The 26,425-nt window shown below is 45.7% G+C and overlaps 1 protein-coding gene across 1 annotated transcript in view; it reads right to left on the reverse strand.

The window, feature by feature from the left end:
• Positions 1-278: 278 nt before the first annotated feature.
• Positions 279-26,425, reverse strand: part of NTSR1 (neurotensin receptor 1) — a 56,014-nt gene continuing 29,867 nt past the window's right edge. Inside the window, exons 2-4 of the mRNA XM_054644661.2 lie at positions 18,092-18,293; positions 7,715-7,805; positions 279-5,040 (exon numbers count right to left, since the gene is read on the reverse strand). Coding sequence (XP_054500636.1) covers positions 4,791-5,040; positions 7,715-7,805; positions 18,092-18,293 — 543 coding nt within the window. The 3' untranslated portion in view covers positions 279-4,790. The remainder of the gene's footprint in view (positions 5,041-7,714; positions 7,806-18,091; positions 18,294-26,425) is intronic.

Genomic DNA, 26,425 nt, shown 5'->3' on the forward strand with positions numbered 1-26,425 from the left:
TCAGGACAAACATCACTGATGGGAGCGCCCTTCACACCTAACCAGCCCCCCTGCTTGTCTGCTGAGCTGGTCAGAAGCAGCAGCTGATGTTTGGATGTGTTTGAGCTGCAGAGTGCAGGGACAGGAGCACCCAGGGCCCTTCTGCAGAGGAGCTGCAAATCCCAGTTCAAGGCCAATGGGATTCCAGCAGTTTAGACCCCAGGCAGGGTGTCTGTGCTGATAGCCAGGCTGTGTGATAGAGGCACACCTGACACTTCAAGCAAAAAACAACCCAAGCCTTAAATTTGGATATTTATTTCTTAGGATCAATAAATGACAAAATAAAATACCATACAGTACAAAGGCTATATCAGGAATTAACCATTTCAGTACACTTTGATCAGTAAATACAGTATCAATAATAGCATGTTACACTGAAAGAGTGTTTCCCATTGCCATACAGGAGGATTCCACACCCTCTTCTTTCCCTTTGTCACAGAAAATATCACAAAGTAGACACTGACACACTTTTAACATTCATTTTTTCCCCATTGAGCAACAGGCCACAAAAAAATAAAGCACATCAACATTTTGTATCTCAGAATAAAATAAAAATAAAAAGGTGCACTTCAAAAATATTTGCCATAAATACAATATGTGCAGGACTATCAGGTGGCACAGCTGGGGAAGGACTCTGGACCACAAAGCCAGGACACAGCATCATGAAATTTTGGATCAGCAATTTCTACTTTTTAAGCAAATCCAGACTGAGAACAGGAAGAGTGGGTGAGCTGTGATATGTGAAGAACCAGACAGAGCTCCAGTACACACAGCTTTGGTTAAAGAGTCACCAAAACCACAGCCAGGAGGACGCTGGGCTGACACAGCACACCCAGGGCTGCTTCACTGGATGCTGGAAATGCAAAGGTGCTGCTATTGCTGTGTTCACAGCACATGCCCTGCCAGCCCTCCTGGCTGGTTTCCCATTGAGTTCTCTCCTGAAAAGCTCGCTGAAGTGAGGCTCATGCACCTTACAAAGACAGACAAGCTCAGCAGAGCATTCCTGCGCTGATGGACTGGCCCGTGGTGAGACCGTCCTGTCTGGGGGAAATTTCTGAATAGCAAAATGACTTTATAAACCTGATTTCACACTCTGCTAAGCTGATGGCTCTGGAAAGGGCACTCTGAAGAGAAACAAAGCCTCAAAATAACGTTTGAAGGGGTCACTTGATGGACTCTCTTCAGAATGGAATTTCTCAGAATCCATCTGGCAGCACTTCACATCTGCGGGCTCCACAGATTTTAGTCTTTTTTTAGTCAAAACAAACAGCTCCAAACACAGGGAATTTGCATAGATGAGCAGAGGCCCCAGCACTCACCTCTGCTTTGGTGAAGAGTGCAGCCAAAGCAGGGACACAATGGATGGGAGTTCTTGTTCTGTCTAATGGCAAAAACCATTCACACCAGATTAAAATAAAAAACCTCGTTGAGTTAGCAGTTCAACCATTGTTGAAAGGCATCTAAAGAACCGTTTCTCTGGTAAATATGGGGCAGTTTGTACCTTTTTCTTCTCTACTGTATCAGCCTTCCTTTACAAGGCCGGGATGGACAGGGCTTGGAGCAACCTGGTCTAGGGAAAAGTGTCCCTGCCCACAGCAGGGTTTGGAACTGGCTTTGGGTGCTCTTTAAGGTCCCTTCCAACCCAAACTGTGCAGTGATTCTCTGGAAATCACGAAACCATCTGGTTTGCAATCAGCTATCCTCACTTCTTTGAGCTCAAGGGAGCCACACCTCTGAGCTGAACACAGCAAAATCAGGTGAGGATGGGAGAGAGGATAAACCAGCTGTAACTTACACTGCTCAGCTCAAGGTTGTCAGATTTGGCCAGTGGAAGAGGTAGCTTTGAGCTGCAATCTCAGATTAAGGCCATGGACCCAGGTCTGCTTTTCTGTCAAACTGCAGGAACAGAGCTGTAGAAGTCAGCAAACCCCCTGGGTAAATCCCCCAAATCCCCCCAGCTCTTCAGCACTCGAGTGGCCCAAGAAACACTGTGGAAAGAGTTTATGAGAAGTTCCCTTTTACTCCAGCTTTTTCCTGCTGTCATATCAAACAAAAAATAAACCTGCCAGTTTCTCTGAGCTGTGATCAAATATTCTGTAAGCTGCCTGTGTATCTCAGTAGTGAAAATCTAAACCAAGCATCTTATGTGAAAGAACAATTTTTGTACAGTGTCTTCCAAGATAATCAAGCACATTTCAGCAGGTTTGGTGTTGAACAAGTGTAGTAATAATGTTTAATATTTCAAAGCAAATGAGACATGCAGGGTGTTAAATGGTAATGAAAGTCAAAGCAATGCAGTTACAGCTTCCCTGGGAGGTTACAGAGAGCTCCTCCCAGCTGCTGGCTGTATTTAGAGGTGAAGTAAAAAAATGTGGGTAATCCAGAAACATTTGAAGTGTCTTGCCTGGAAGGCCAATGTTAAATGTGTGACATCAAGACTCCTCTTTCTCTCAAGGCAGATTTTTTCCCCTCTCCTGTTCATGGCACCTGGATTTTGCCACTAGGCAGGATGAGCAGGTCTTCTTCTTCCAACCTGCCCAAGCATTTCACACACACCATACACACAAAATACTTGCTTTTTTCACAGATTTCCTTCTGAAGAGATCGGTCTCCCTTATTCCTCTTTGTTTCAATTTATTTATTTGTGTGCCACTACCTGTTTTCTTTGTCAAAAAGGAGTCAACAGTCCACGAGCAACAAAAGTGCTTGGTTAAATATAATCTCTGCCCTCTGCTTGGTACAACCAGGGCAAGAAATCACAAGAAGGCATGACAGAACAGAGCTTGCAGTTTGGCTGAATCAGAAGGAACTGAAGCCCCCCTGGCTTTTATTTTGAGCCCTTTCTTTTGCAGGGTTTCTGTACTAGGCATTAAAATCACCTCCCATCCCTGGCAGGTGTGGCTGATGGGCTGCCATGGTGGCCAGCTGGGTACAGGTTCTAAATGACAAAATAAAATACCACACAGGTTCTAAATGCCCCAAAAGTTGTCACTCATCACCAAAACCTCACAGCAAATGCCCCCAGATGGGTGTTTCCTCTTTGTGCTGAGCCCAACAGGACCTAAACCACAAGTCCAGCAAGCTGGACTCAGTGATTCTTGTGAGTCTCTTGAGCTTGACCTGTTCTGTGACTCTGTGATGCAACATCTGCAGCAGGAGATGTCACCAGTGGTCCTGGTCTCCATCACTGTGTGACCCTCACTTGGGCCAGCCCTCACCTCTAGCACTGTGGCTCCAGCTGGGGACCACAGGTGCTCATTTGCTGAAGGGTGACATGGGCAAAGCCCAGAAAGCCAAACTGAGCTGCCTCTTCTGCTTTGTCACCTTTCAGAGGCAAGTCCTGCTCTCCTGATGACGTGTGGTACGAAAGGGGACACCAGGTCACCACCAGCACAGGGTGATTGGTCAGCTCCAGGTTTGTGCAGGTCACTAAAGCCCTTCAGCTTGTCCCAGAGCCCTGTTATTTCAGTACCAAAGACTCTGGAGCAATTTGTTATATCATATAAGGGGGCTGTTAGAGGTGGAACCATATGGGAGAAAAGCTCAAGCTCTCCTTACCTCCTCTCTCAAATTTCAAAGAGAATTTTCAGGTCTTGTTTCTGTTCCTCTGGCTTGTTAAAGGAAAGTGGGTTTAGAGCAAAGACTCCCCAGTTTAGAGTTTCTTATGCTCTGCATTTGAACTATGTAAATATTAGGGACACAGATAGGTGTGCCAACGGTTCTGGTAGCAAAAAGTAATAGAAGAAAAGGTATAACAAGAGGACCTGGTGCCTACAACTGCTATATATGAGATGTCAGCCTTGTGGAAATGGCAAGGAAACAAGTAAAACTGGAATAAGAATGGGAAAAATCTGAAGGTCCCACAGACCTGGGGCAGATTGCTCTTATCTCAGCAGCCTGGAGCCCTCATGAGCTCAGAGTTTTCTCAACTCTTAATGCAAGCCAGCAAACTGTTCTCCCCAGTAAAAAATAGGATTTGGCTGTATGGCAAAAGGAAGATTTTTCCATTTCTGTTCATTTTCAGCGCTCCATCTGGGCACAGCCTCTGCATTCTTGACTTTGCCAGAGACTCTGCTGCAGTGGTGCCAAAGCCAGGCACTGTGGATGCCCTAAAGCCAAAGGTGACACCTCTCCCCAGGCCACAGCCACCCCAGCCTAGGTAAGGCATCATCTGTTCTTATTTAATTTCAAGGAGCCAGAGAGGCTCTCTTGAGCACCTCAGTCATATTCCTCACAATGGAGATATATTTCTAAAATAACCACCTGGCTCCCTGAGTTTTCACTCCTCGTTCATTGAACATCCCACAGATGAGCACATCCATTCTCCAAGAACATCCCTTTCTGTTCAAACTTCTTTCTCCTCATCAAACTCTCTGCTTGGTGCCACCAGGAGATGTGATCTCAAACCCTTGGATGTGGACACGGCATCTCTGCACTGAGAAAAGGATGAAATGCAGAACAGTTTGGCCTAAGTTGAACACATTTTGGCTTCCCAGTTAACACCACATCTGGATTTATGCCAGACTGAAGTTACAATACATGTAGACATTACTCACAAGAGGCAAGGCCAATGCTTGAAAATAACCTCAAAGTTACTGGCAGAACAAAGCCTATTTTTTCCAACAAAAACGACTTTGCTAAACACATTTGTGTTAGGTGAATTTGGAGACCATGCATGAAAGTCACAGAGGCCTCTCTCAAGTTTTGACTCCACGATGAATTGTGTTTCTCCTCCTCCTCCTCCTTTGGCTTCAGTACGTAGTTTCCCTTGTGACCTGGCTGGAAAATGTGTGGTTGCTGGAGATGCTGTTGGATTTCCTGGTGAAGGCCAGTCGTTTCTTCTTCTTCCTCCATGGCAGGCACAGGATGGTGAGCGTGGAGAGGAAGATCTGGCGGAAGTTTGCCGACACCAGGTTGTAGAGGATGGGGTTGATTGCTGAGCTGACGTAGAAGAGGACATTTGTCAGCATGTAGAAGTAGTGGTAGAAGTTGTAAAGGAAACTGGAAGAACAGATGAAAGAGAAAAATCTGAGTGTGAAGAACTCAAAGTCACAAGGCTGAGAGAAACATGAGCTGCTTTCCAGCTAACCTTCCTAGGCTGCACACATGAGCTCACCAGAGGTGCCTGGGCCACCACAACCCACCTGCATCTCCAACTGGAACTGGTCAAACATGGACCAGATGCCTCTGTGAAGATACTGCCCCACTCACCAGCAGTTAGAGGCTTAGTTAAGCCCTGGATCCAGACAAGATATTTACCTCATGCTCTCATTTTTCTTTGGAAGCAATCATTCTGGAACCCAAGAAGCCAGATGGAAATTCGCTTCTGTGTCGTACATACACATTAGCTTGACTTTTTTGGCTGCAGTTCTGATCTACAGAGGTTGCAGAAGAGCCAAACTCCAGGAACAGATGCAGCTCTCTCCTCCCTCTGGCAGTGAGAGCAGCATCAGCTCATTCAATGGGTCCCTGGGTTGGGATTTGTCCATGATGTGGGACAGCATTTCCTGTTCTGGGGGCAAGCTGATGATAGCATACTTCTGAAACACATCCTAACCACCACAATTTAATGTTTTCAATTAGAACTGGTTGAAAATGTTTTATTATCTTTTATGCTTTTGGCTATATCTTTCCTTGGGCCAACTGAGAACAACAGCCCTGAGCTGGTAAAGCATTTATAAACACCACGGATCTCATTTTCAGGAAGATGTTCCTCAGAATCATTTATCTTGGTGAAAATTGCAGATCTTTTTTTCTAGTCTGAGCAGTGTCTAAAAAAAGATAAATAGAGGAGTGCTGGACTATGTTGCCCATCTCTCCACACCCCTCAGCACTGCCAAGGACTGCATGGCCCATCCAGTTCTTACAGAGTTTCTCTGTGTAGTTATGAAGAATTAATACTGGAAAAATTTCTTTTCTTCAGGGGCAAGGTACATGTGTTTATAAATGAACATGCCAAGCTGCTGCAAACTCTTGGTTAGCCACCAGACTGATAGTTCACTAACATTTTGTAAATTCAGTGTTTTCCTAAAATTAATCATGGTTTTAAAAAGAAGAAAAAAATATTATGTGAACACAGCCACAATGCATAAATTCCCACTAAATGCAGACAGACTTCTCTAAACCTCTTGCTCAAAGCAAGTGCAGTCATTACATAATTGAACAGTGCCTTAAGTGCTTTTCATATAGAAAAGCAAAGGAGAAACAAGAATTTGTCCCAGTGTGCGCCTAGAGCTCTGTTTTCATGCCTGAAGATAGATTTTGGATTTTACAGTGGCTGGATCCACAATCCCATTCAGCAGATTGCTATATCCTAATTTAATGTATTTCCAGTCTGGAATTGATAGAATTTTAGCTTTTTATTGTTGTTCTGCTTTTTGGTATTGTAGATTTTTTTTCTTTCCCTTGAAAGAAACATTCCTGGTCTCAGGGAGAAAAGGGATGTAGCATCATGGGAGGAGACACAAGAGAGCATCCCTTGGCATCTCAGCCTTCCTCAGTGTGTGTCCCCAGACAGCATTAGCTCTTAATGACATATTTAAAAATAATAATTAGTTTGGTGGCTGCTTTGCTGGAGAGCCTGGCCTGGTGCCTCAGAAAGGAGCAGGGGATGCCTTTGCACATCTGTGAGCAGTGTCCGTGCAATTATCCCGGAATTCTCTGACAATCTGGACATTTCCTAATCAGCAGCAACTGCTGGCATTTCATTTTGATCCACTCCCTGCAAAACCCAGTGAATAACCTGGCCCAGCCTCAGTAAATAGCACTGGCATTGCCCCACCTGTGCCATCTCCCCTGTCAGGGAGGAAATGTGGCCTCGTGGAGCTGAATTGTGTGCTGACAGGAGCTGCTGCATCTTAGGGCTGGGGATCAATATCTCTGGCACAGAGACTGAAATCCACTCTGGGTGTACCAACCCCCCTGTCCAAATGTCATTTCATCAAGGGCTGCCAGACTGAAGCCTGTGCTTGCAGCCCTCAGGAGGAGGAGGAGGAGGGGGAGGAGGAGGGGCTGATGATGCCTTTTGGTTCAAAATAATGCTTCCTGAGGGATTTAGGTAAAACAAAATTCTTAATTTCCCTGGCAAACACTGAGACATCCAAAAGAAAAAACAAACCAAAGCAGCAATTTGGTTTTTGTGATGGAGTTCACAAGGGTCTTAGGATGAGGGAAGAGAGGAGAATGTTGACTCCATGTTTCAGAAGGCTTGATTTATTATTTTATGATATATATTATATTAAAACTATACTAAAAGAATAGAAGAAAGGATTTCATCAGAAGGCTGGCTAAGAATAGAAAAGGAATGATAACAAAAGCTTGTGACTAACCGAGACAGTTTGGACAGCTGGGCTGTGATTGGCCATTAATTAGAAACAACCACATGAGACCAATCCCAGATCCACCTGTTGCATTCCACAGCAGCAGATAACCATTGTTTATATTTTGTTCCTGAGGCCTCTCAGCTTCTCAGGAGGAAAAAGTCCTAAGGAAAGGATTTTCCATAAAAGATGTCTGTGACAGGTTTTGAGACTTGAACCTCTCGGCTGGAGAGCGCCTTTGTTCCCAGATCCCCACCTCCACCTCCACACCTGGTTTGCCCTGGCATCCCCAGCCCCAGCCTGAGCCCCCAGCCTGTCCTGGCATGGGGGGACCATGTCCCCAGACTGTGACTCACTCTGTCCAGTGGCTGGAGGGGACATAGCAGAACATGAGGCGCCGGATGTGGTAAGGGAGCCAGCAGACCACGAAGGCAATCACCACAGCACCTGCAAGGCAGGAAAAAAAGCCTTAACTTTGTGAGCAACTCTCCATCAGGCTGAAAAAGGGACCTGTCTGCTTGGATTTAATTGCTGTAACTGTTTTCCTGCAGCCCCACTTGTTCTTGTGTTGCTGTAGTGCAAAGAATTGATAACCCTGAGGGACAAGCAGCCTGGAAATGTCTGTAAAAACAAGCAAAACAGAAGTAACAGAGAACATCACTAAGCACTGGGACAGGGACATGAGGAGCAGCAGAAGGTACAGATGAAGCACTGGCCATGCCTAGTTCCTGGCTCAAAGGAAACTCTGTTTGCATCTGTGTTTCACGCCCTTGTGGCACAGGGTATTTTGTCCATGGTACTCACAGGGACAGCTGGTGTATGTTTTCCATCCAGGTAGACAGGGAGCCAGGCCCACTCTAATCCCATTAGTTTGTTACTACTGGAGCCACTGGCCACAGTGCTGAGCATCATTAAACTGCTCTTTCTAGTGGCAGGGCTCATCCTTTTGTTCTGCATTTGTGCCATACCTGAGATTACAACGTGTTTGGGTCTGGACTTTGTCATAATAAAAATGATCAATTAAAGGGTAAGCAGAGAAAGACACTGTTGCTTTTTTCCTTTCCAGATTCTGAGGGACGTCAGACAATTGAAAATAAAATGCAACAACTCTGAGGCATAAAAGTGCTCTTGATAGAGTGCAGTTGTCAGTCTGGATTAAAAAGCAGATCTATCAGGCAATCGAGAGAAAGATTTGTTTCTTTTGTAATACGTGTTTCAACTTCTGTATGGAGCAGCAGGATTCTGGCAGAATCCTAGCAGGAAATAAGGAAATCTCAGTTAAAACGTAACACAATAAAAGGCAAGAAGAAAATAAAAACTAAATAAAATAATTAAGTTATTTTTGGTCCCAAATTTGCTCTACAGACAACAGGGACACATCACTCTTGTCCTTTATGTGACCTATAAGGGGCTGGGAAGCAGCAAAGCTCTGCTCCAGAGTAAGGTACCACAAGTGCAATCTGAATTTGGCACGTAGAACCAAAGGCTGAGGGTTTTCTGCCTTGGGATTGAAAATATTTATGTGGATATGTCCGAAACCCAGACACTGTCATCCCACAGGGACCAGGCTGTAGCTCAAGATGTGCTTCCTCTTGGATAATGCAGTCCAGGAGGAATAAGTCTAGCTGTGGCTGCATCTCCCCATCACTGATGCTTAGCAAAGAGGCACAGGAGAGCAGAAATTAGAAAATCCCTGGTGTCCAGCTCCCTACTCACACCCTACTCCAACTCCATGAGCTCCCTCTCTCATTAAACACACAGCTAACAGGGGAGAAGGTTCTATTCCATGATGCATGACAGCATCTTCCAGGAATGCTACAAAAGCCATTTATCCAATAAAGATTTAAGCAACTGAAGGGACATGTTTTGGAAAGAAGGCTAGAGGGTCTGTTTTTATTCTCTTGTCCAAGTGAATTCATTTTTTCAAACTGTTCTTTGGCTGCTCTGTGGCCACAGTGGTCACAGATGTAACTCATCACCAGACAGCCTGCAGCCCTTCGGATGCCATCAAGTGAATGAATCTGACCTGTGTCTGATCCTTCCCTGAAGAGGGGACTTTGATGGGACTTTGGCAGGAGAGCCTGCATGATGTGTGGCACAGGAGAGGTGGGACATCCCCTGGGAGCTCGGTGGGAGCGTGGCTGCCTGCCTTGCCCCTTCACATGTCTGCTTTTGGCCTCCTCCAGAAATCCATTTCTCTGCTGGATGGGCTCTTGGGTTGCCCTGGATGGAGCAGCCCCCCTGTGATTCTCCAGGAGATCCCTCCCAGGGGCTGCAGGAGAAGCAAAACTCTCCAGCCTCTCCTCCTACACCCGTCAGCCTCGGGCTGAGGGGAACGAGCCAACACCACAGCTCCAGCCCATCTGCTCTCCCAGTCCTGCCCAGCATTAGCTGCACTTTCAGGCTGCAAAAGCAGCTTCCCAGATGCCTCCAAACACAGGTTCATTCAGGCACATCTCAATTTTTGCAGAAACCTCCACACTCTGGCACTTCTCAGCTGCTCACCCCTGTGTGCAGCTCTTTAGGAACGGCGGGATCCAGATTCTTTCCACAGCCAATTATAAGAATCTCACACATCTGCTTGTTAAATTTACCAACACGTTAAATGAAAGTGGTTTTCTCCTGGTAAATGATCTCTGCTTCTTCTGCTGCTCAGGCAATGCCGTGCCAAATAATATGGATCTATAGTAACAAAAACACATATTGAGAGAAGTATCTGCTTAACATCAGCAATTAAGTAATCTGTGATAATTCTGTAATATCACACGCAATCACTCTACAATTAAATCTCTATTAAACATGTGAAGTGCACTGGAGACACTTGTGGTCTGATTTGGAAGTCCCAGCTGGGTGACACACTGTGCAGTTCTGTGCTGCACAGATTAGGAGATCCCGACCTGAATTTGTCACCCTTAATCCGTATGTTTTCATTTTGTCACACAAGGGATCAGGCAGATTTAGGGTGGCAATCCTGCCCTCCTGGCTCCTCTCCCCTGGGAGGAATATGAAACATGAGACTGTGTTTACTTTCACCTAATACAGAATGAAAATTCCCTTTTCTCCCAGATACCTGGTTCCTTTTCCTGCTGTTTTGTTCTGCCTGTCAAAATGGTTGAGCTGTAAGACAAATCCTGGGCATGCTGTCTGCCAAAATGATTTTTTATTGTTGTTATGAGCTCCTAGGATGTGTTCTTCATCATCAAAAGCCCGACACATGGGTTCCTTTGGTGAAGTAAGAAGGAGCAGATCAGCCTGCTGGAGCTGAGCGCTGCAGGGGAAGGGTTTGACTCAATATGTGATGGGGTCACTGTCCAGGATGGTGTTTGTGAGGTTGGAGATTTCCTGCCTTTATTTTTTGAACTAAAAATAAACCAGACACATCCCTCACTTCTAATTAATTCAATAAGGTTCTAATAGGAGCAGAGCTGCTCCATGAGCTTCTGATATTTCCCATAATTGAGCAAATGAGGTGCCAAACCTCAAGGCTGGGGAGTGGATGTGGGACCCCAGCAAGATGATCCCAGTGTGCCAGGGGTGGCAGGGAATGATCCTTCCACCAATGTATGCCCTCATTTCCCTTCTAAATCAAACTCCCAATTTAAATGTGTATTAAACCATGAATTATTACATCCTGTGTTTTTCTATTTTGTCTTATAATGGCTCTTTTCTCTGCCTGTTTGAACTGCATGCCAAGGAAGAAGGGGAGAGGAAGGAGGAGTGGCAGAGGACGAGCCCTGGTTTGTTTTTCCTTCAGGAAGTCCTGCAGAGAGAAACATCAATTCTGACTGACATCTTTTTCATTGTGAGGAGATTTAAACTGTGCCAGTCTCTGCTCTCAGACTCAACTGGACATGGCAGCAATCCTGGAAGTTAAATTTTATTGAATCACACTGAGGGTTTCATTTTGCCTTGTGCATACCCTGGGCTGAGGCTGGGGCCTGCCCTGCTCCAGGAGCTCCTCTGGGTTAGCGTGGGCACAGGGCAGGGCACCATGAGAGGGGAGGCCTTAGTTTGGCTGGTTTGGCTGAGCTCAGGAGTGGGCTCAGGAGGGGTTTGCAGCCCCCATGCCCTGGTGGGGCCATGTGGGGTTCACAGTGACTCAGAGCGCTGGGACGGTGACGGGTGAGGAGCCACAGAGCTCTGACTCACCCGGAGCTGCTGCGGCACAAAGCTGGGCTGGGCTGGCGTTCTCCTCCTCCTCCTCCTCCTCCTCCTCACTTCATCTGCTCCAGCCCCTCTGGGATGCTGAGTCACAGCCCTGCAGCCCCAGGCCGGCCCTGGGCGAGGGTATCCCTCTGTTCTGTCCTCCTTTCTCCAGGAGAGGCAGAAAAGGGAAGCTGCTCCTCCCTGCTGCTGCTAAGGCCTCCAGAGAGGCTCGGATCCATCCTCCCTTGATAGTTTTGTCCAGGCTATTTCAGCCAATTTATTTCTTTTTCTCTGCACTTGAAGGGGATCTGAGCCACATACAGATGTGGAGCAGCACAGTGGAATTCCTGAGCAAAGGCAGGAGCTGTCTGGGGAGGCCTTGGCACCCATGAACAACAGCTCTCAGCTTTTTGTGTGCTTCAGACTCATCCCCAACACTGCCCAGGGGGTGCACACCCACAGCTGGTACTAATGAGGTGCACAGAAGGTTATCAGGGTGGTTTTTGGATAAACAATCCTTGTATATCCCAGCCTCCTGGGCTTTATGTACTTACTTAGTTGATGCCATTACAAGAGAAGCTCTCCCAAAGAGCTGTTTGATCTGAGAGGTGGTGAAAGCTGGGCCAGTGCAGGCACAGCTGGCACTGCCTCCCTCAGCCTCGAGGTGCTGTTTATATTAACGTGATGCTCTACCTGACAGGCTCTTGGCAATATTTATATCAGCAGGCCCCAAAGTAGGGGTTGCAGGAGCCCAGTAAAATTAAGACTACTTATGCTGGTATTTGGGTCATAAGGCTGTGGAATAAAGGATTTCCATAAAAGTCAGTAACAATCAGCAGGGTTTGGGGACCACCAGCATGAACCAGGAGTACTCAAAGAAGAAACTGGGAGTAACAGTGAGCTTGAGAAGTCCTCAGCTCCTTTAAATACCACTGAAAGCACACAACATTTGCTGGATACAATCCCCTAATTCTCCTGAACGTATGATCAAAAAAACCCCAAGTTATTCTTTATTAGTGAAAGTGAGACAGCACAGAGAATGGAAAAACCTTTTGGCATTCAAAATCAACATATTTCACCCAGACTATATTCTCCAGTCCTGATTTTAATGGCTTCAGATGACAGATTTGAAAATAGATGTGAATTCCTTCCCCAGCTCACGCCAGTGGTTAAATCATCCCCTGGCACCTGTTCCATCCATAAGGGGCAAGGCAGAAAATACAGATTAAAGCTGGCCCATGGACAGGCACTAGCAAGCAGCACAGCACTGCTGTCCCAGTGCCTACTGGGGTCTCTTCCCAAGTTTCCTTCTAAGGTAATTATTCTTTTGGAAATTAGAGAAGTTGCTTGGTTCCATTTAAACTTCATTCATGACATTTCCCCTGGGGATGTCTGGATTTGATTTTTGGAGGAGAAGAAAAAAGGAAGAGAATTTCCTCTTTGAAAGGTAAAGAAGGGATTCCATTTTATCCTCACCACGTTCAAGTCTCTTTCTATTTGGTGAGATCCGGTGTAACCTGAACTGGCTTCCTCTGCAGCCCTTTCTTCTTTCCCCTCCAGTTTTGAGTTTCACATATCCTTTGTTCCTCCCAGAACAGTTTCTGCTCATCAGAGGGACCCTGGAGCTGTATTCACTGCATGCTTCCACACTGACTAAAGCCCTGGCCTGACTTCATGTTTAGAATCACATTAGTTAACTTTTTAAACACTCACACTGTCACGGCTTAACACCTGGAAAATCTGCTGTGAGGGCATGGCCAATGCTGGAGTTTTCTGCAGAGATGCAGCCACAAGAACCTGCAATTGCTGCAGGAATGCTGTGCCAGGCCAAGCAAAGGGACAGACACATCTTGGGAGAGGGGAAAAAAGAGACTCCATGCCCCAAGAGGTGCAGCCACCCCTGGTTTTGCTCCTTGGAGGGTGTTCATGGAGCACTCTGATGCTGCTCATTTTATCTCACTTGGCAGGCTGCAAAGCAAACCTACAACTACAAACATCTCTGGGAAATATATACAATTGCTAAATAGGTAATTTATCCTCCCAAATTTCAGTGTGACACTTCAGCTGTTAAAATCAGCTTCCACTCAAGCTTAATGCCGCAGGGGTTTTGCTGAACTCCACTTGGAGTTGCTCAGACTTTTTATTAGAGATACAAACTGCCGTGAATTTTGTTCCTTTCTTGAAAAGAAATGATTCATGAGCAAATAAATCTGCTTTCCTTAGAATACAGGAATTATGAAATACAACTGTTTAAGGAGTTTTAGACTGGTGCTCTTCTGTGTATTGTGGCTGCAAAGTATGAGCTATTCCTGTCTGTAGGCTGGTTAAAGTAAATCTCATGGCAATATTCTCCTCCTGAGATGAATAACTCCGACTTGGAGCATTGGTGAGGAGAAATGAATGGACTCTTTAAAGTGTTTGTTCAGAAGGGGAATTATTAATGCACAAATTAATGAAATACATGGATACATCATTAATTCTTGGCCTTTTTCTTGTATTACTAGATGAAATATAGAGGCCTCAATAATTTAAAAATTCACAGATGTTCAGTAAAAAATGCATCTTGACTTCACTTGCTAAGAGGCATTTTACTGAAGCATCACCCAGCCAGCTGTGGGAGACTGAAGGATATTCTTTTAATTGGCTAAACCTTTAAGTGCTTTATAATTGCTTTCACTAAGCAGCTTCAGTGACAGAGCAAACGCTACCTGGAACTGATTACATTTTAATAGGCTTAGCCAATGTCCCCCGTGCAAAGCCTCCCCTTGATGTCCATCAATTTGTCTCAGTGTCATTATCAGAGCTCAGCTGTGCCATCCAGTAACTCCTGCCTCCCTTCCATCCACTGGGAATGGTCTGACAGGCAGCCAGGAGCTGCTGAGGGCTGCCTGGAGGAGAAGGGGCTGCAGGCAGGGGTATTGGTGGGGGTATCAGTCCATGCCACCAAACTGCCCCCTTCCCAAAAGACATTTTGGCTGAACAGGGCTTTCATCCTGAGCCAAGCTCAAATACACCCTGATTTTTGAGCAGTAGAGAGAATTGGGGTTGGTCAGCCTGGGGCTGTTCAGTGCCTAAAGGAGCTCCAAGCAGGCTGGAGAGGGACTTGGGACAAGGGCCTGGAGTTACAGCACAGGGGAATGGCTTTAAAGTGAAATAAGGAAGGGTTAGACTGGCTATTAAGAAGAAATTCTTCCCTGTGAGGGTGGGCAGACCCTGGCACAGGGTGCCCAGAGAAGCTGTGGCTGCCCCTGGATCCCTGGAAGTGCCCAAGGCCAGGTTGGATGGAGCTTGGAGCAGCCTGGGATAGTGGAAATTGTCCCTGCCATGGCAGGGGTGGAATGAGATGATTTTTAAGGTCCCTTCCAATCCAAACCATTCCATGATTCTATGATTGTTCTGGGGGGTGTGTGTGTGTGCATGTGAGTATTTAAGGTTATTTAGAATTTTATCAAGTGATTGGCACATCAGGCTGTGCAATCAGAAAATGTTCGTACTTCTGTGAAGCATCACACAGCTTTGGGAGACTCAGCATTCCAGGGCTCCAGCATAGCCAAGGAATAGCAACACAAACTGCAGGTGTTTAATGGAAGGAATTGGATGGGTGAAGGAGGGTGTGCAATCTCTTGGTGGAAGGTATTTTTAACAATTTTGCCCTGATATCTTCAATAAAAAAGCTGGGAAGCTGTGGGTGCCTGGAGCCCTCTGAATTTGAATCCTCACACCTGAGCTCTGACAGCAGAGAGGGAATGGCAATCAGGAATCTCTTGCTTACTGACTTAATGAGTTGGCTCCCAGGCAAGAGGCCTGACACATCCCTTGATCCTGATCACCCTCATTATTTTGTACATGACCACAGTCAGACAGAGCCAAGAAAACACACAAATGCTACCAAAAGGGAGGAAAACACTGTTGTGGATGTTTTGAATGAGGCTGTTAGCCTGGCCACTTTTAGCTCTTATTTCAATGTAAACAAATACTTAATCCCAGTACATTTGGAGCAGGGAAGTTTTTTGCTGCTCTGATCTTACCCAACAGCTCTGCACACCATGAACCACAAAAAATTGTTTTCTAAGCACTGCTTTTACAGTTCTGAAACATTTCACCCTTAGACCTAAATCAGCCTTCTCTGTACCTCAGGCCAAAGTTCACTTTTGGAAATGGAAAATTCTTCACCCCCATGAAGCTCTGATACTCTGCCAGCAGTTTTATAGGGGGGGACAAGTGTCATTTTTCTTTTCTTCCATAAATGAGCCCAGACTCTGTTCATGATTTTGGCTGTCATGGATGCCAGGATAAATCATGTGAACCCTTGTGTATTCTTTGCTACTTTTCAGACAGCTCAGAGACCTGGGTTATCAAAATGTAACTCATGAGGAACAGGTGACAAAAGTGTGAACCAAGCACCTCCAGTAATAAAAAAAAAAAAAAAAAAAAAATTTGTATCTGAAAAACTGAAATGCACAGGATTTAACTCCCATTTGCTGGATAAAGAGAGCATTTCTGCATGGTGGAGTGAATCACAGACAAAAGTGAGGGAGGATTTTTTTATTTGCTGGATCTTGCTCAGCACAGAAATGCAGCAAACAGCTGCCCTCTCATTGCCTTCCCAGCAGGGAGGGGAGCTCAGTCCTGCTGCTGGGCTGGCCCTGAGGGGATGCCTGGAATATCTGGGCATCCCTGCACAGGGAGCCCCCATGGTGCCACATCTGACCCACTTTTGAACCCCCTCAGTCTCCAGACTGAAACCCTCACTTTTGCCAAATATTCTCAGCTTTTGCAGTACACAGCAAACCCAAAAATTTGCCTGGAGAAGAAAAAAGAGGAAGCAGAAGAAGATGAAAAAGAAAATTACGCTTATTGTTCAGAAAGTGAAGGGTTGTTTTTCAGTGCCTCAGAGGAGATGTGGACCTGTGGGTGAGGGGTGCACTTCCTCCAGTGCTGAGAAATGCCAGATGTAAATTTAGGTTTCTCTGCTATTATTCATGAAGAGCTCTCTCTTCTTGATGATCAAAGAGGATACAATACTAAAAGGAGAGAGAGGGAGAGGTGTGTGAGGTGGTGTAGTAGAGTGAGGAAAGGCAGCTTCTCACTTCGTGGCAGCAGACAGAAGTGTTAAAAAACAGAAAAGGATAGCAAGGAGCAGGGTCCTGGTGGGCTCAGTGGGGAAGCAAGGCTCCCTCCTCACCCACCCCTGGGAAACAGTTCATTGGGTGCAGAGACAGTAAACAAACACAGTCCAACGAGGTAATTGTGGGGAATTTAATGTCCCCTCTGTCTTTCTTTCCTTTTTCTCAGTGGGTGTTTTCCAGTTGGGAATGCACACGTGGCTCACCTATGGCACAGGCAAGGAGTGCAGCATGGGATGCATTCCTTGTGAAAAACAGCTGGGAAAGTGTCATGGAGGCTCCTTGTGCCTTCTCTAGGGATTATTCTCATTGGAAATGTGGTCTGAGCCAAAGCATTTCAAATACCAAGATGCCCCATCCCTGGAAGTGTCCAAGGCCAGGCTGGACAGGGCTTGGAGCAACCTGGGATAGTGAAAGGTGTCCCTGCCTGTGGCAAGGGTTTGGGACTAGGTGAACTTTAAGGTCCCTGCCAACCCAAACCTTTCTAAAAACATCAGAAAGTTTTCTGCTAACAAATTCTCCCCATCTCGTGTTTGAAATCACTATGGGCACCCTTTGTTAGATATTTTGGGTGCTATTTCTGAGCAGCTTTTGCCTTATCCTCTCTAAGGTTAAGCTACCAGATTCTTTGGTCTTTTCCTCAGTTTATTTAATCAAGACATCCACTACTCTGCAGTACAGCTCAATTCCTGAGTGCAGGATCTTTTATTCAAGCTCTGTCTGAACCAGAGCTATGCAGAAAAAGGGAAGTAATGAAACAACACAAGCAAGGCTTAAATTGCTGTCGACTAAATCATTAAAATGCTGGGTTGGTTTTGCTTTTCTAGAGTGAGCAGGTCTGCTCCTTGGCTTTGCAAACCAATGAGAGGAATAGTGGATTTGTCTTTACAAATAAGCTGTGGGTCTGCTGGTAGATAAAACCAGCACTGGGAGAAAAAAGAAACAATGGGAAGGATTCCACTGATTGATGAATGGAATAAGACATTTGCTTTTACAAATAAACTTTAGGTTTGCTGATAAATGAAATTAGACATTGAGAGATGAAAGGAACAATGGAGAAGAAAAACCCCTAAATTCAGTAAGAATAAAAAATGAAAAGGGAGGGTTATACATTAGAGGGGAATCTTTGGGATCAGGTATTCTGAGAAGTCTGAACCACTCAAGTACATCAGCCAATGGGGAAAGAGAGAGGGAAATTGGAATAAAAAGGGAGGCTGCGTCCTCCAAAAATCTGAGAGATCCCAGGGGAATGCCCCATGGCCTCTCCCTTTATTCGAATAAAGTAAAAGGACTCCTCTTTCTCCTTTTTGGACATAAACCTCTGGTGTTTGTGGATTAATTTTCCTAACACCAACAAGCAAAGACAAAAGGAGAGGGCGTTTTGGGCTCAAGTGTTTTCCCGTTCCCACCTGTTCCTCTTGCAGTCCCATCTCTTTATTCCCCAGGGAAGGCCATACTCACGCAGGACCCTCACGCCGTGCTTCAGGGCTTGCACTCTGCTGGGCTCCATGGACATGCTGAGCATGGTCTGCTGCCCGCCAATGGTGCACACCTGGTTCTCCTGGGCCGCCTGCCTGAACATCACCAGCAGCTGGTTGGCGATGATGGTGTTGAGCACCGAGATGACGACCATGGGGAACACGAAGGAGATGAAGGTGTTCACCTGCAGGGGAGGGATGGGGCACAGTCAGGGAGAGGAGCAGCAGAGCGGGAGGTTGGGTTTCATTTCTCAAAGCAACAGAGGAGCAGCCTGCAGTGGAAAGCTTTCCCTCCTCTTACTCAGCTGGTTTTGGAGGTTTGTTGTACAGAGGGAGAACTCGAACGCTGCTGACGCAGGTTCGTTCATGTCAGTGAACACCCAAAAAAGGCAAAATCATTCATGTCTAATCTGTGCAGATCATTCATGTATTTTCCCCTTTTCAGTGCAGTTCATTGCCAGAAATGTCTTGTCTGAAACATGCCATTGATCTTTTCATCTCACAACCAGCAGGATGCTGCTTAGCTCTCATCATGCATAGCATGACTTCTAAATAACAGTGTGTTATTGTGTTATTGTCTTTTTCCTGCATTATGAGCCCTCCTTGAGATCTTTTTAACTATCTTTTTTTTTGTCTTGTGTCCTTTCCTTGTGGATTTAATGACAGTGTTTTGTTACCTCATAACTACGTTAAATAAACCTTGTGCCTTAAAGGATTAAAATTGATCAGAATAAACAAGTGGAAATTGTAATGTTTTTAGTACAAATTATTTGATTACTACAGTTTTGATAAAATTAAATGGAGGATCAAATTAAGCAGTGATTGAATCAAGTGGAAGTCACAGTTCATGTCAAATGCAAGGCTTTTGGGCTGTTTAAAAACCCCAGTGGAATTGAGCTTGGCAAAGTGCAGCCCAGGGAAACAGAGGCATGTGTAAGGCTTGTCTGCTCATCTGCCATGTGGGATGGGAGCTGCTCTGCAGAGCCCCAGAGCTCATCCTCTCTGCTGGGTGGCACAGGAGGAGGCTCAGCACATCACTCAGCTGAGTGTGGAACAAATGAAAAGCCCTTCAAATTTTTAGAATTTCAAAATATTGACAAGAATTGAACCGTGCTGCAAATAGCTGTGGAAGCAATTGTGTTAGAAATGATAAAATGACAAAAAGATGGAACTGTGAAACTCAAGAGGGAATTTGCTCAGTGGGAGGGCTCCAAGGTAGGCCAACTTCTTCCCTAGACAGGGACTTATCTTTCACCTCAGTGATGCAGGACACAGAACAACCCTGCACTCCAAGCCAGCGCCAGGTCCCTGTGCACGTTGCAAAGCCTCACCTAGGGACAGGCGCTCCATCTGCTGGGATGGAGATATCCCCTCTCTACCCACCCACCCCTCTGGACCATCACCACGGTGGGCAGGGTACCCTGTACACCCCGTTCCTGGTGCAGATCTGTGGCCTCTGTGCTCTGGGGGGATTCAGAAATGCTGGAGGTGAATGGGAATCACCCAACCACACCCCCAAGATGCTGCAGGGCATCCGTAAAAGAAATGAGCAGCACATAAGCACAAGGGAGCAGAGGCACATCAGAAACACTTCATTTTCTTTGTCCATAGATCTGAAGCAGAAACTCCTCTCCTGGTGAAGACAAGCTTTGTGGTTGTGGCCCAGGTTTTCTTTGGATGGATCAAGCCTCTGTACAACCTCGTGCTCCGGAGCTCAATGTGTTAAGCGAAAGCACCAGCTGGGTTCTGTCTCTCTCCCGCATGGTGAGAACATCCTCTCCCGTTGATGCTGGTAATAACAGCAGAGCTCCTCTGCGGGCTGAGCGAATTCCTAGATACACCCCACCACTACAAGCTGCTAATGGCCTCTTTTATTAAGTATAAAGCAGTTTCCTATGCTTCTAAAAGATCTCACAGCCTCCCGTATATAAGGAAGAGTTATCTTCAGGAGTTGCCTCCACAGGCTAAGACAGATCATTCAGCAGTAAGGACCAACTGTTTAACCCTTGCACTGCAGCCAGGCTGAGCTGGAGCACATGGGGGGAAATGATTGCTCAGATTTACCAGGTCAGACTGAGACATGAACCCTGCAGCTCCTCACTCCAATTTCTGTGGCTTTAGCTGCAGAATGCCCTTCCTCTTCCCCACTGCTGAACAATGTCTGCACATCAGCAAAATGCACCACTTAACTCTGGAAATGTTTCACTCTGTCACCTGAGATTCAGGATTTATTGGTTTTCATTCTAAAATTTTGCCCTAGCTGTAAATTACACTTGCCTGATATAATTTTGCAGAACTCTAAAAGTCTTTTCCAAGCTGTCTTAAAAGCCTTGATTCATTCCATAGTTGCATTGTGAAGTCTTTTAAAGAGCTTATGAAACTGGATAGAATAGCATTGACTTTCCCTTTCAGGAATTGTTATGATAAAAGTGGGAATATTGCATAGTTTCCATCAAAGGCTATATTTAAAGATTTTTTTCCCTGCCTTGATTTGTAGCAAAACTCTCATATATTAAAAAAAAAAAAAAAAAAAAAAATCAATATTTTCCCCAGTAGCAGAATGTTTTAATTTGTTGAAAGAATTATGAATTATTTGCAAACACAAAGTCCCAAAGTACATAAGGGCGAGAAAAGCCAATTTTCCTAAGAAAACCATTTAAATTCCCTGTTTTTCTGTCAAGCTGCTTGCTGGGAGCCCAGCACACTGTGCACATCAGTGCAGCAACACTTCATTTTCAGGTGACTTTGCACACTGCTGGAGCTGGTGCCTCCAACAATTTCTCAAAGCCAGTGGAAAATTTCCCACCTGCTCAAGAGGAGCTGGTCTGGGGTCCCAGGACTACATACTCGAAAGTTCAGGAGAAGGAAGACTTTTGGAGGTGATTAATGGGATTTTTTACAGTGTCTCCAACATCAGTGGCCACTTTGGAAAAAGATGGGGTTGGGATCCCTACTAGAAGACAAAACTTTTTTTGTTAGATACATCTGAAGGCAAGGAGGGTAAAATTTGTGAGTATTACACCTGTTTATGGGTCACCTTTGCTCCCAGCAAAACTCCATCACCTGAGCCACCTGCAGCTGGCTGCTCCCATGGTCCATTAGCAAAAGATTTTGGACAGGCACAGAAAAGATGAGTTAGATCTTGGAGAACTGGTTAAAAGTAAACACACTGGGCTAAAGGCTCTTCTGGACATTCAGTGGCAAATTCAACACTGTAAGTATTTCTGATAAAAACAGCCAAGAATCAGAACCACTCACAACAATTTAATTGAAAGAGTTTTGATGAGAAAATAGAAAGTGTTCCAATACTGAGAGCATAAAAGATGAACACAGGTCTTGTGTTTTCCCTCATGCCTTTTTTCCAGATAAGTAAATAAAATGCCCCAAAGCCAGTGAGGCAAGAAATGCTGGTCCCAGCATCAGCACAGTGTAGTGCATCCCATGGAGCAGCAGCAGGAGCAAGGCCCCTGGAGTGGGCAAGGGGGCCAGCTGAGATGAAGGGACAATTTTAACCCTGGGTTGTGCCAGGGATTTTGTGTCAGAGATGAGAGATGTTCCCTTGTAGCCTGATGAGTGAGGGGAGAGCAGAGCCAATCCTTGCTCGCTGTCAGCTCAGCCTCTCCAGGGACACAGCCCCTTCCAGCACTGAGCTGGGATGCCCAAACAGATTTGCTCCCTTTCTTTCCAGGGCTGAGGGAAGGACAATTGAAATGGAGAGAGAAGTGTGGATGATGAGGAGCTGGGAAAATCTCATTTGTACCCCTAAGTTTCTGTCATAGCTCGTTTCCCCGTGCACACCTGGGGAATGCTGTGAGATGGCTGCAGCCTCCCCATGCTCTGCTGGGGAGGATTCTCAGGGCAGAGACTCCTGGGGAAAGGGGTGAGAAACCCCAAATGAGCTGAAAACTGACTCAGGAGGAGATTTGTCCTTGCTGGTTTCCTGGAAGTGACGAGGGAGAGGGCTGAGGATACAGCACATCACTTGATTTGTGGTTTTGAGCAGATCTATTAAACCACAGAGCCACACTTTAACAATATACCACATTCTGGTTCACCTCATTTCCAATGGAAATGGAAAGTAAATTATCCTCCCCCTGACTGTGGAGGCAGTATTGTTAGCATATGTCAATCAGGGAAGCACATTCTGCTACAACAACATTTGGCTGCCAAAAAATCTTATTTGACTAAATGTACTTTACAAAATTACTGGTTATCTCACTCGGTAGCCAGAATTAGCATTTTTTTAACCAGCCAGTGGATAATTTCAGCCATTAATAAGCACAGTACTGCATTCCAGGATACAGCAATCTGTGCAAGACAAAGCAGGGCAGGGGAAGGTACATTGTGTTGGAATGCCAAGGGGAGCATTTGGCAATGGCGCTCGTGTTTGATGTTCACAGGATGTGTCTGATGAAAAAAAAAAACATCCACAGGGTTTTTTTTCCCCACAGTAAATAAATAACCATGTAATTAACCCCACCTTTACATTAGCTCTCCAGCTCTCCATGCCAAGTGTCTCAGGACTGTCAGGTAAATGCCATTCCTTAGCTGCAGCAGGACAGGAGAGGTTAGTGTTTGTGAGTGATAGGAGAAAATAACCCTGCTTTTGGAGCCAGTAACTGGCATAGAGAAAAGCATGGAAGCTGGACAACTGCAGCCTAGTAAGGGAATTTATCTCCTCTGGAATTTTTTGAGGGGAGCAGTACTGCAATGTGTTGGCTCTGGTCCTTGCCTTGGATCAGGGCATCCTGGGATGGGAGCACAAATGCTGGGTAAAGAGGAATCTCTGGCCAAGTGCCAAAGCCTGTGTGTGTATCTGGAGCTCTACCAGTGCATTTGAGCTCGACCTTTGCAGGCTGCCAGGTTTCTCTGGGGCAGGTTTGCCTGTCACACCTCATTTCGGGCAGCTGCTCTCTCAGAGCCCTGACAGCGTGGCAGGGGTGACACAGCTGTCACCCTTGCCCAGAGGCTGGCTGCTGTCCGGGCTGGGGGGCTCTCTGTGCCCTCTGCAGACACTTTTGGTGGGGATGGTGGAATCCTGCATCCCTGCAGGGCTCCCTCACAGCACCACAGTGACACAAACCCCACTGAGCTCAGGTGTGTGAAATAACCCTCGCTTTTCCTCCCAAAGAGGGACAGGATGCAAATATCTGTGTAGATCCAGGATATAATAGCCCATTAGCTTAATGAATAATCAAAGAAAAGATACCAAAACCCAGCTATTATTTTTCTCTTTGAAGCACCTTGATAATTGGCCACAAAAGCCTCTGTTTGTTACATCCTGATATACCCCGTGCCTCTTCTACCCAGCTAGAGGTCAGTACACATTGCACACACGTTATCCAAGGTAACAGAGTGTGGCTGTGTGAATTGCTCTGATCTCACCTCAAAGAGCTGCCCTGTCCACCCCCTGGAGCTGCAGGAGCTCAGAGAGGCTGAGGAGCACCATCCCTTGTGCCTCGGGGAGACCTTTTCAAACTCGCTGAGTATCAAGCCCCAGACATTTCAAAGAAAGGTTACAGTGATGGAAAATGTGTAGCCACCAGTCACAGGTATTGATGTCAAATTGTACGATCAGCTCTGGGTTAAGAGGCAGAGCCTGAAGCCAGGACACAGGGGGTGGATGGCAGTGACAAGCAGCTGAAGCTCAGGAGCTGGGGCAGCGATGAGAGAGTGAGCATGAGCACAGACACGAGCAGGACAGCCAGAGTTTTTCATCCAGGGGGAAAAAATCCCCAAGAAAAGCCTGGAACACAAGCCCATCCTGCCCAATCCATTGCTGATTAAATAACTCAGCAGGTTTTGTTGATCTCAGCTGGCATCACCCGCAGGAGCTGGAATTGGCCAAAACTCTGTATTTCAGACCTCTGCAGGATCTCCAGCCTTGTCTCTGCTTTGGATGTGCTCTGGGAACAGGAGACTGCAGGTACTGGTGCTGAGGTGAAGAAAGAGAACAGATAAATCTGAAGATAAGCGATCAGATGGAACTTCTGGATGTTCTTGGGTCACTGGACTGGTTCCTGTCCCTGTGCTGCTGCTGCTGCCCTGCAGCCATTGGTGTCCCCGAGGCTGGAGATCCTTTAATTGCACAGCAAGGACAAGTGAGCATCTGCTCCTGACACATCCACTTACTGCTCTACTGACTGAGGGAAAACCCCTCCAAAGACAACCCAGAGGATAATGCACAAGGCTTGTTCTCCAGCTCTGGCTGCTCCAGGCTGTGGAGGAGTTTCAGGTTTTGTATTGGTAGATATTTATACCAGAAGAAAATCTGTGTTACTACAAGGCTTGGGGTGGCAGACTGCAATCTGTGCTGTGCTTGGAGATCTACAAGGTGCAGGTACCTATGAGAGGAATAGAGGATTTGTCTTTACAAATAAGCTGTGGGTCTGCTGGTAGATAAAAGAAACAATGGGAAGGATTCCACTGGTTGATGAATGGAAAAAGATCTTTGCTTTTACAAATAAACTTCAGGTTTGCTGATAAACGAAATTAGACATTGAGAGATGAAAGGAACAATGGAGAAGAAAAAACCCTAAATTCAGTAAGAATTAAAAACGAAAAGGGAGGGTTATACATTAGAGGGGAATCTTCAGTATCAGGTGTTATGGGAAGTCTGAACCTCTCAAGTACCTCAGCCAATGGAGAAAGAGAGAAGGGAAATGTGGCTGGGAAATTGGGATAAAGAGGCTGCATCCTCCAAAAATTTGAGAGATCCCAGGGGAATGCCCCATGGCCTCTGCCTTTATTGGAATAAAGCCAGAAAGATTCCTCTGTGTCCTTTTTGGACATAAACCTCTGGTGTTTGTGGATTAATTTTCCTAACACCACCAACCTGTTGCACAGCAGGAGGACGTGGCCATGCACAGGGTCCTCTCCTCTCTCTGTGCTGGCTGGGTGCCTCCAGAGCTGTCTCCAGCTGGATAACACCAGCCTTGAACTCTTCCAAAAGGCTTAATTTAGCTCAAGCATTGAGATCAGAGAGAGGATCTGCTTAAACTCTGTTTTCATTAGCATTTTGTGTCTGCTCCACAGTAGTGATGTTTTCCTGGCTTCTCTCCCTAGATCTGTGGCCATCGCAGAGAATAACCAGGCAGTGTGGATTAAGGTTTTAAGAATAACCAACGTGTACCATTTTGGAGCCTGTGTGTGGTCCCACACTGATGAACTATAATGGGAATGCAGAGCAGCTAATGATGTTGAGAAGTTGAGTTAATCACACACTCTGCAGGAGTTAATCAGATACAGAACAGATGGAAATAAATTGCGTACTGACAAAAAACATCCATCATATCCATGGCAAAAACATTCCCATTCATAAACTTCCCTCCTCGGAGAAAACATTTGTACATAAAAAACAACATCTGATGCAGAACAACTTAAATGGGCCTCTTGCTCATGGTGGGTTGGGAAAGATGTCAGAGCCCTGAATAATGGTGGCATTCCTGAGCATGGCTGCATACCTGAAGGATCATTTAACCTCATTTCTATGCATGGTTACAGTGCTGTGACCTGAACTATTTTCAGATTTATTTATTTATTGTAAGTAACAGCAAAAGGTGTGATTCATACATAACTGTTTCATATAAATCTTATTTTTCCTAATTGTATACAAGGGTAATGCCTAAATATTGAACTCCCTGGGGACCTCAGAGCTTTTCATTACCTCCTTAAATGCCAGAGAACCTACTCCATTATCACTGTTTTTTAGAGAAAAATTCCTCCTTTCCTGGCCTTTGCCCATAAAACTCAAACTTGAATGGCTCTCCTGATTCCTTCTTCCAAAGAGAAAGAAAAACTGAAATTCAGGAAATCCTGGGAATAATGGACTGGGGAATAGACAAATTGGAAGCTTCTAAGGTTTATCACTGTGCACTGGAAATACCTTGTATATGATGGATACTCAGCTTTTCCTCTTAATTAAACTGAAGGAAAAATGTTTATTTAGAAAAATGGAAGAGTAATCAAAAAAAGCCCAATGCCAAAGGAAAAAACACCCAAAACCAAATAACCCAAGATCTTTCTAGGATTGAGCTTGATGAAGGTGATGAATGTGGGGCCTTTTACATCTCACTTCACTTAATTTAGGGCCTCCTGCCACTGATTTAAGAGGGATATGTGGAATTTAAGAAGGAAGGGGTTTGGTGTGGGGCAGCTGCTGCCTTCCTGTACCTGGTCAGGGAGGACAGAGCAGCAGTGAGGATCCTCCATCACATCATCATTAACCCAAAGCTTCAAATCCTCCCCACCTCCTCCCTCAGGAAATCTGAGAATATTCTGACCCACAAGGATCACCGAGTCCAGCTCCTTCCTTCTT

Source organism: Agelaius phoeniceus, chromosome 17 (genome assembly GCF_051311805.1).
Source record: "Agelaius phoeniceus isolate bAgePho1 chromosome 17, bAgePho1.hap1, whole genome shotgun sequence".
In the NCBI taxonomy this organism is placed as follows: Eukaryota; Metazoa; Chordata; class Aves; order Passeriformes; family Icteridae; genus Agelaius; species Agelaius phoeniceus.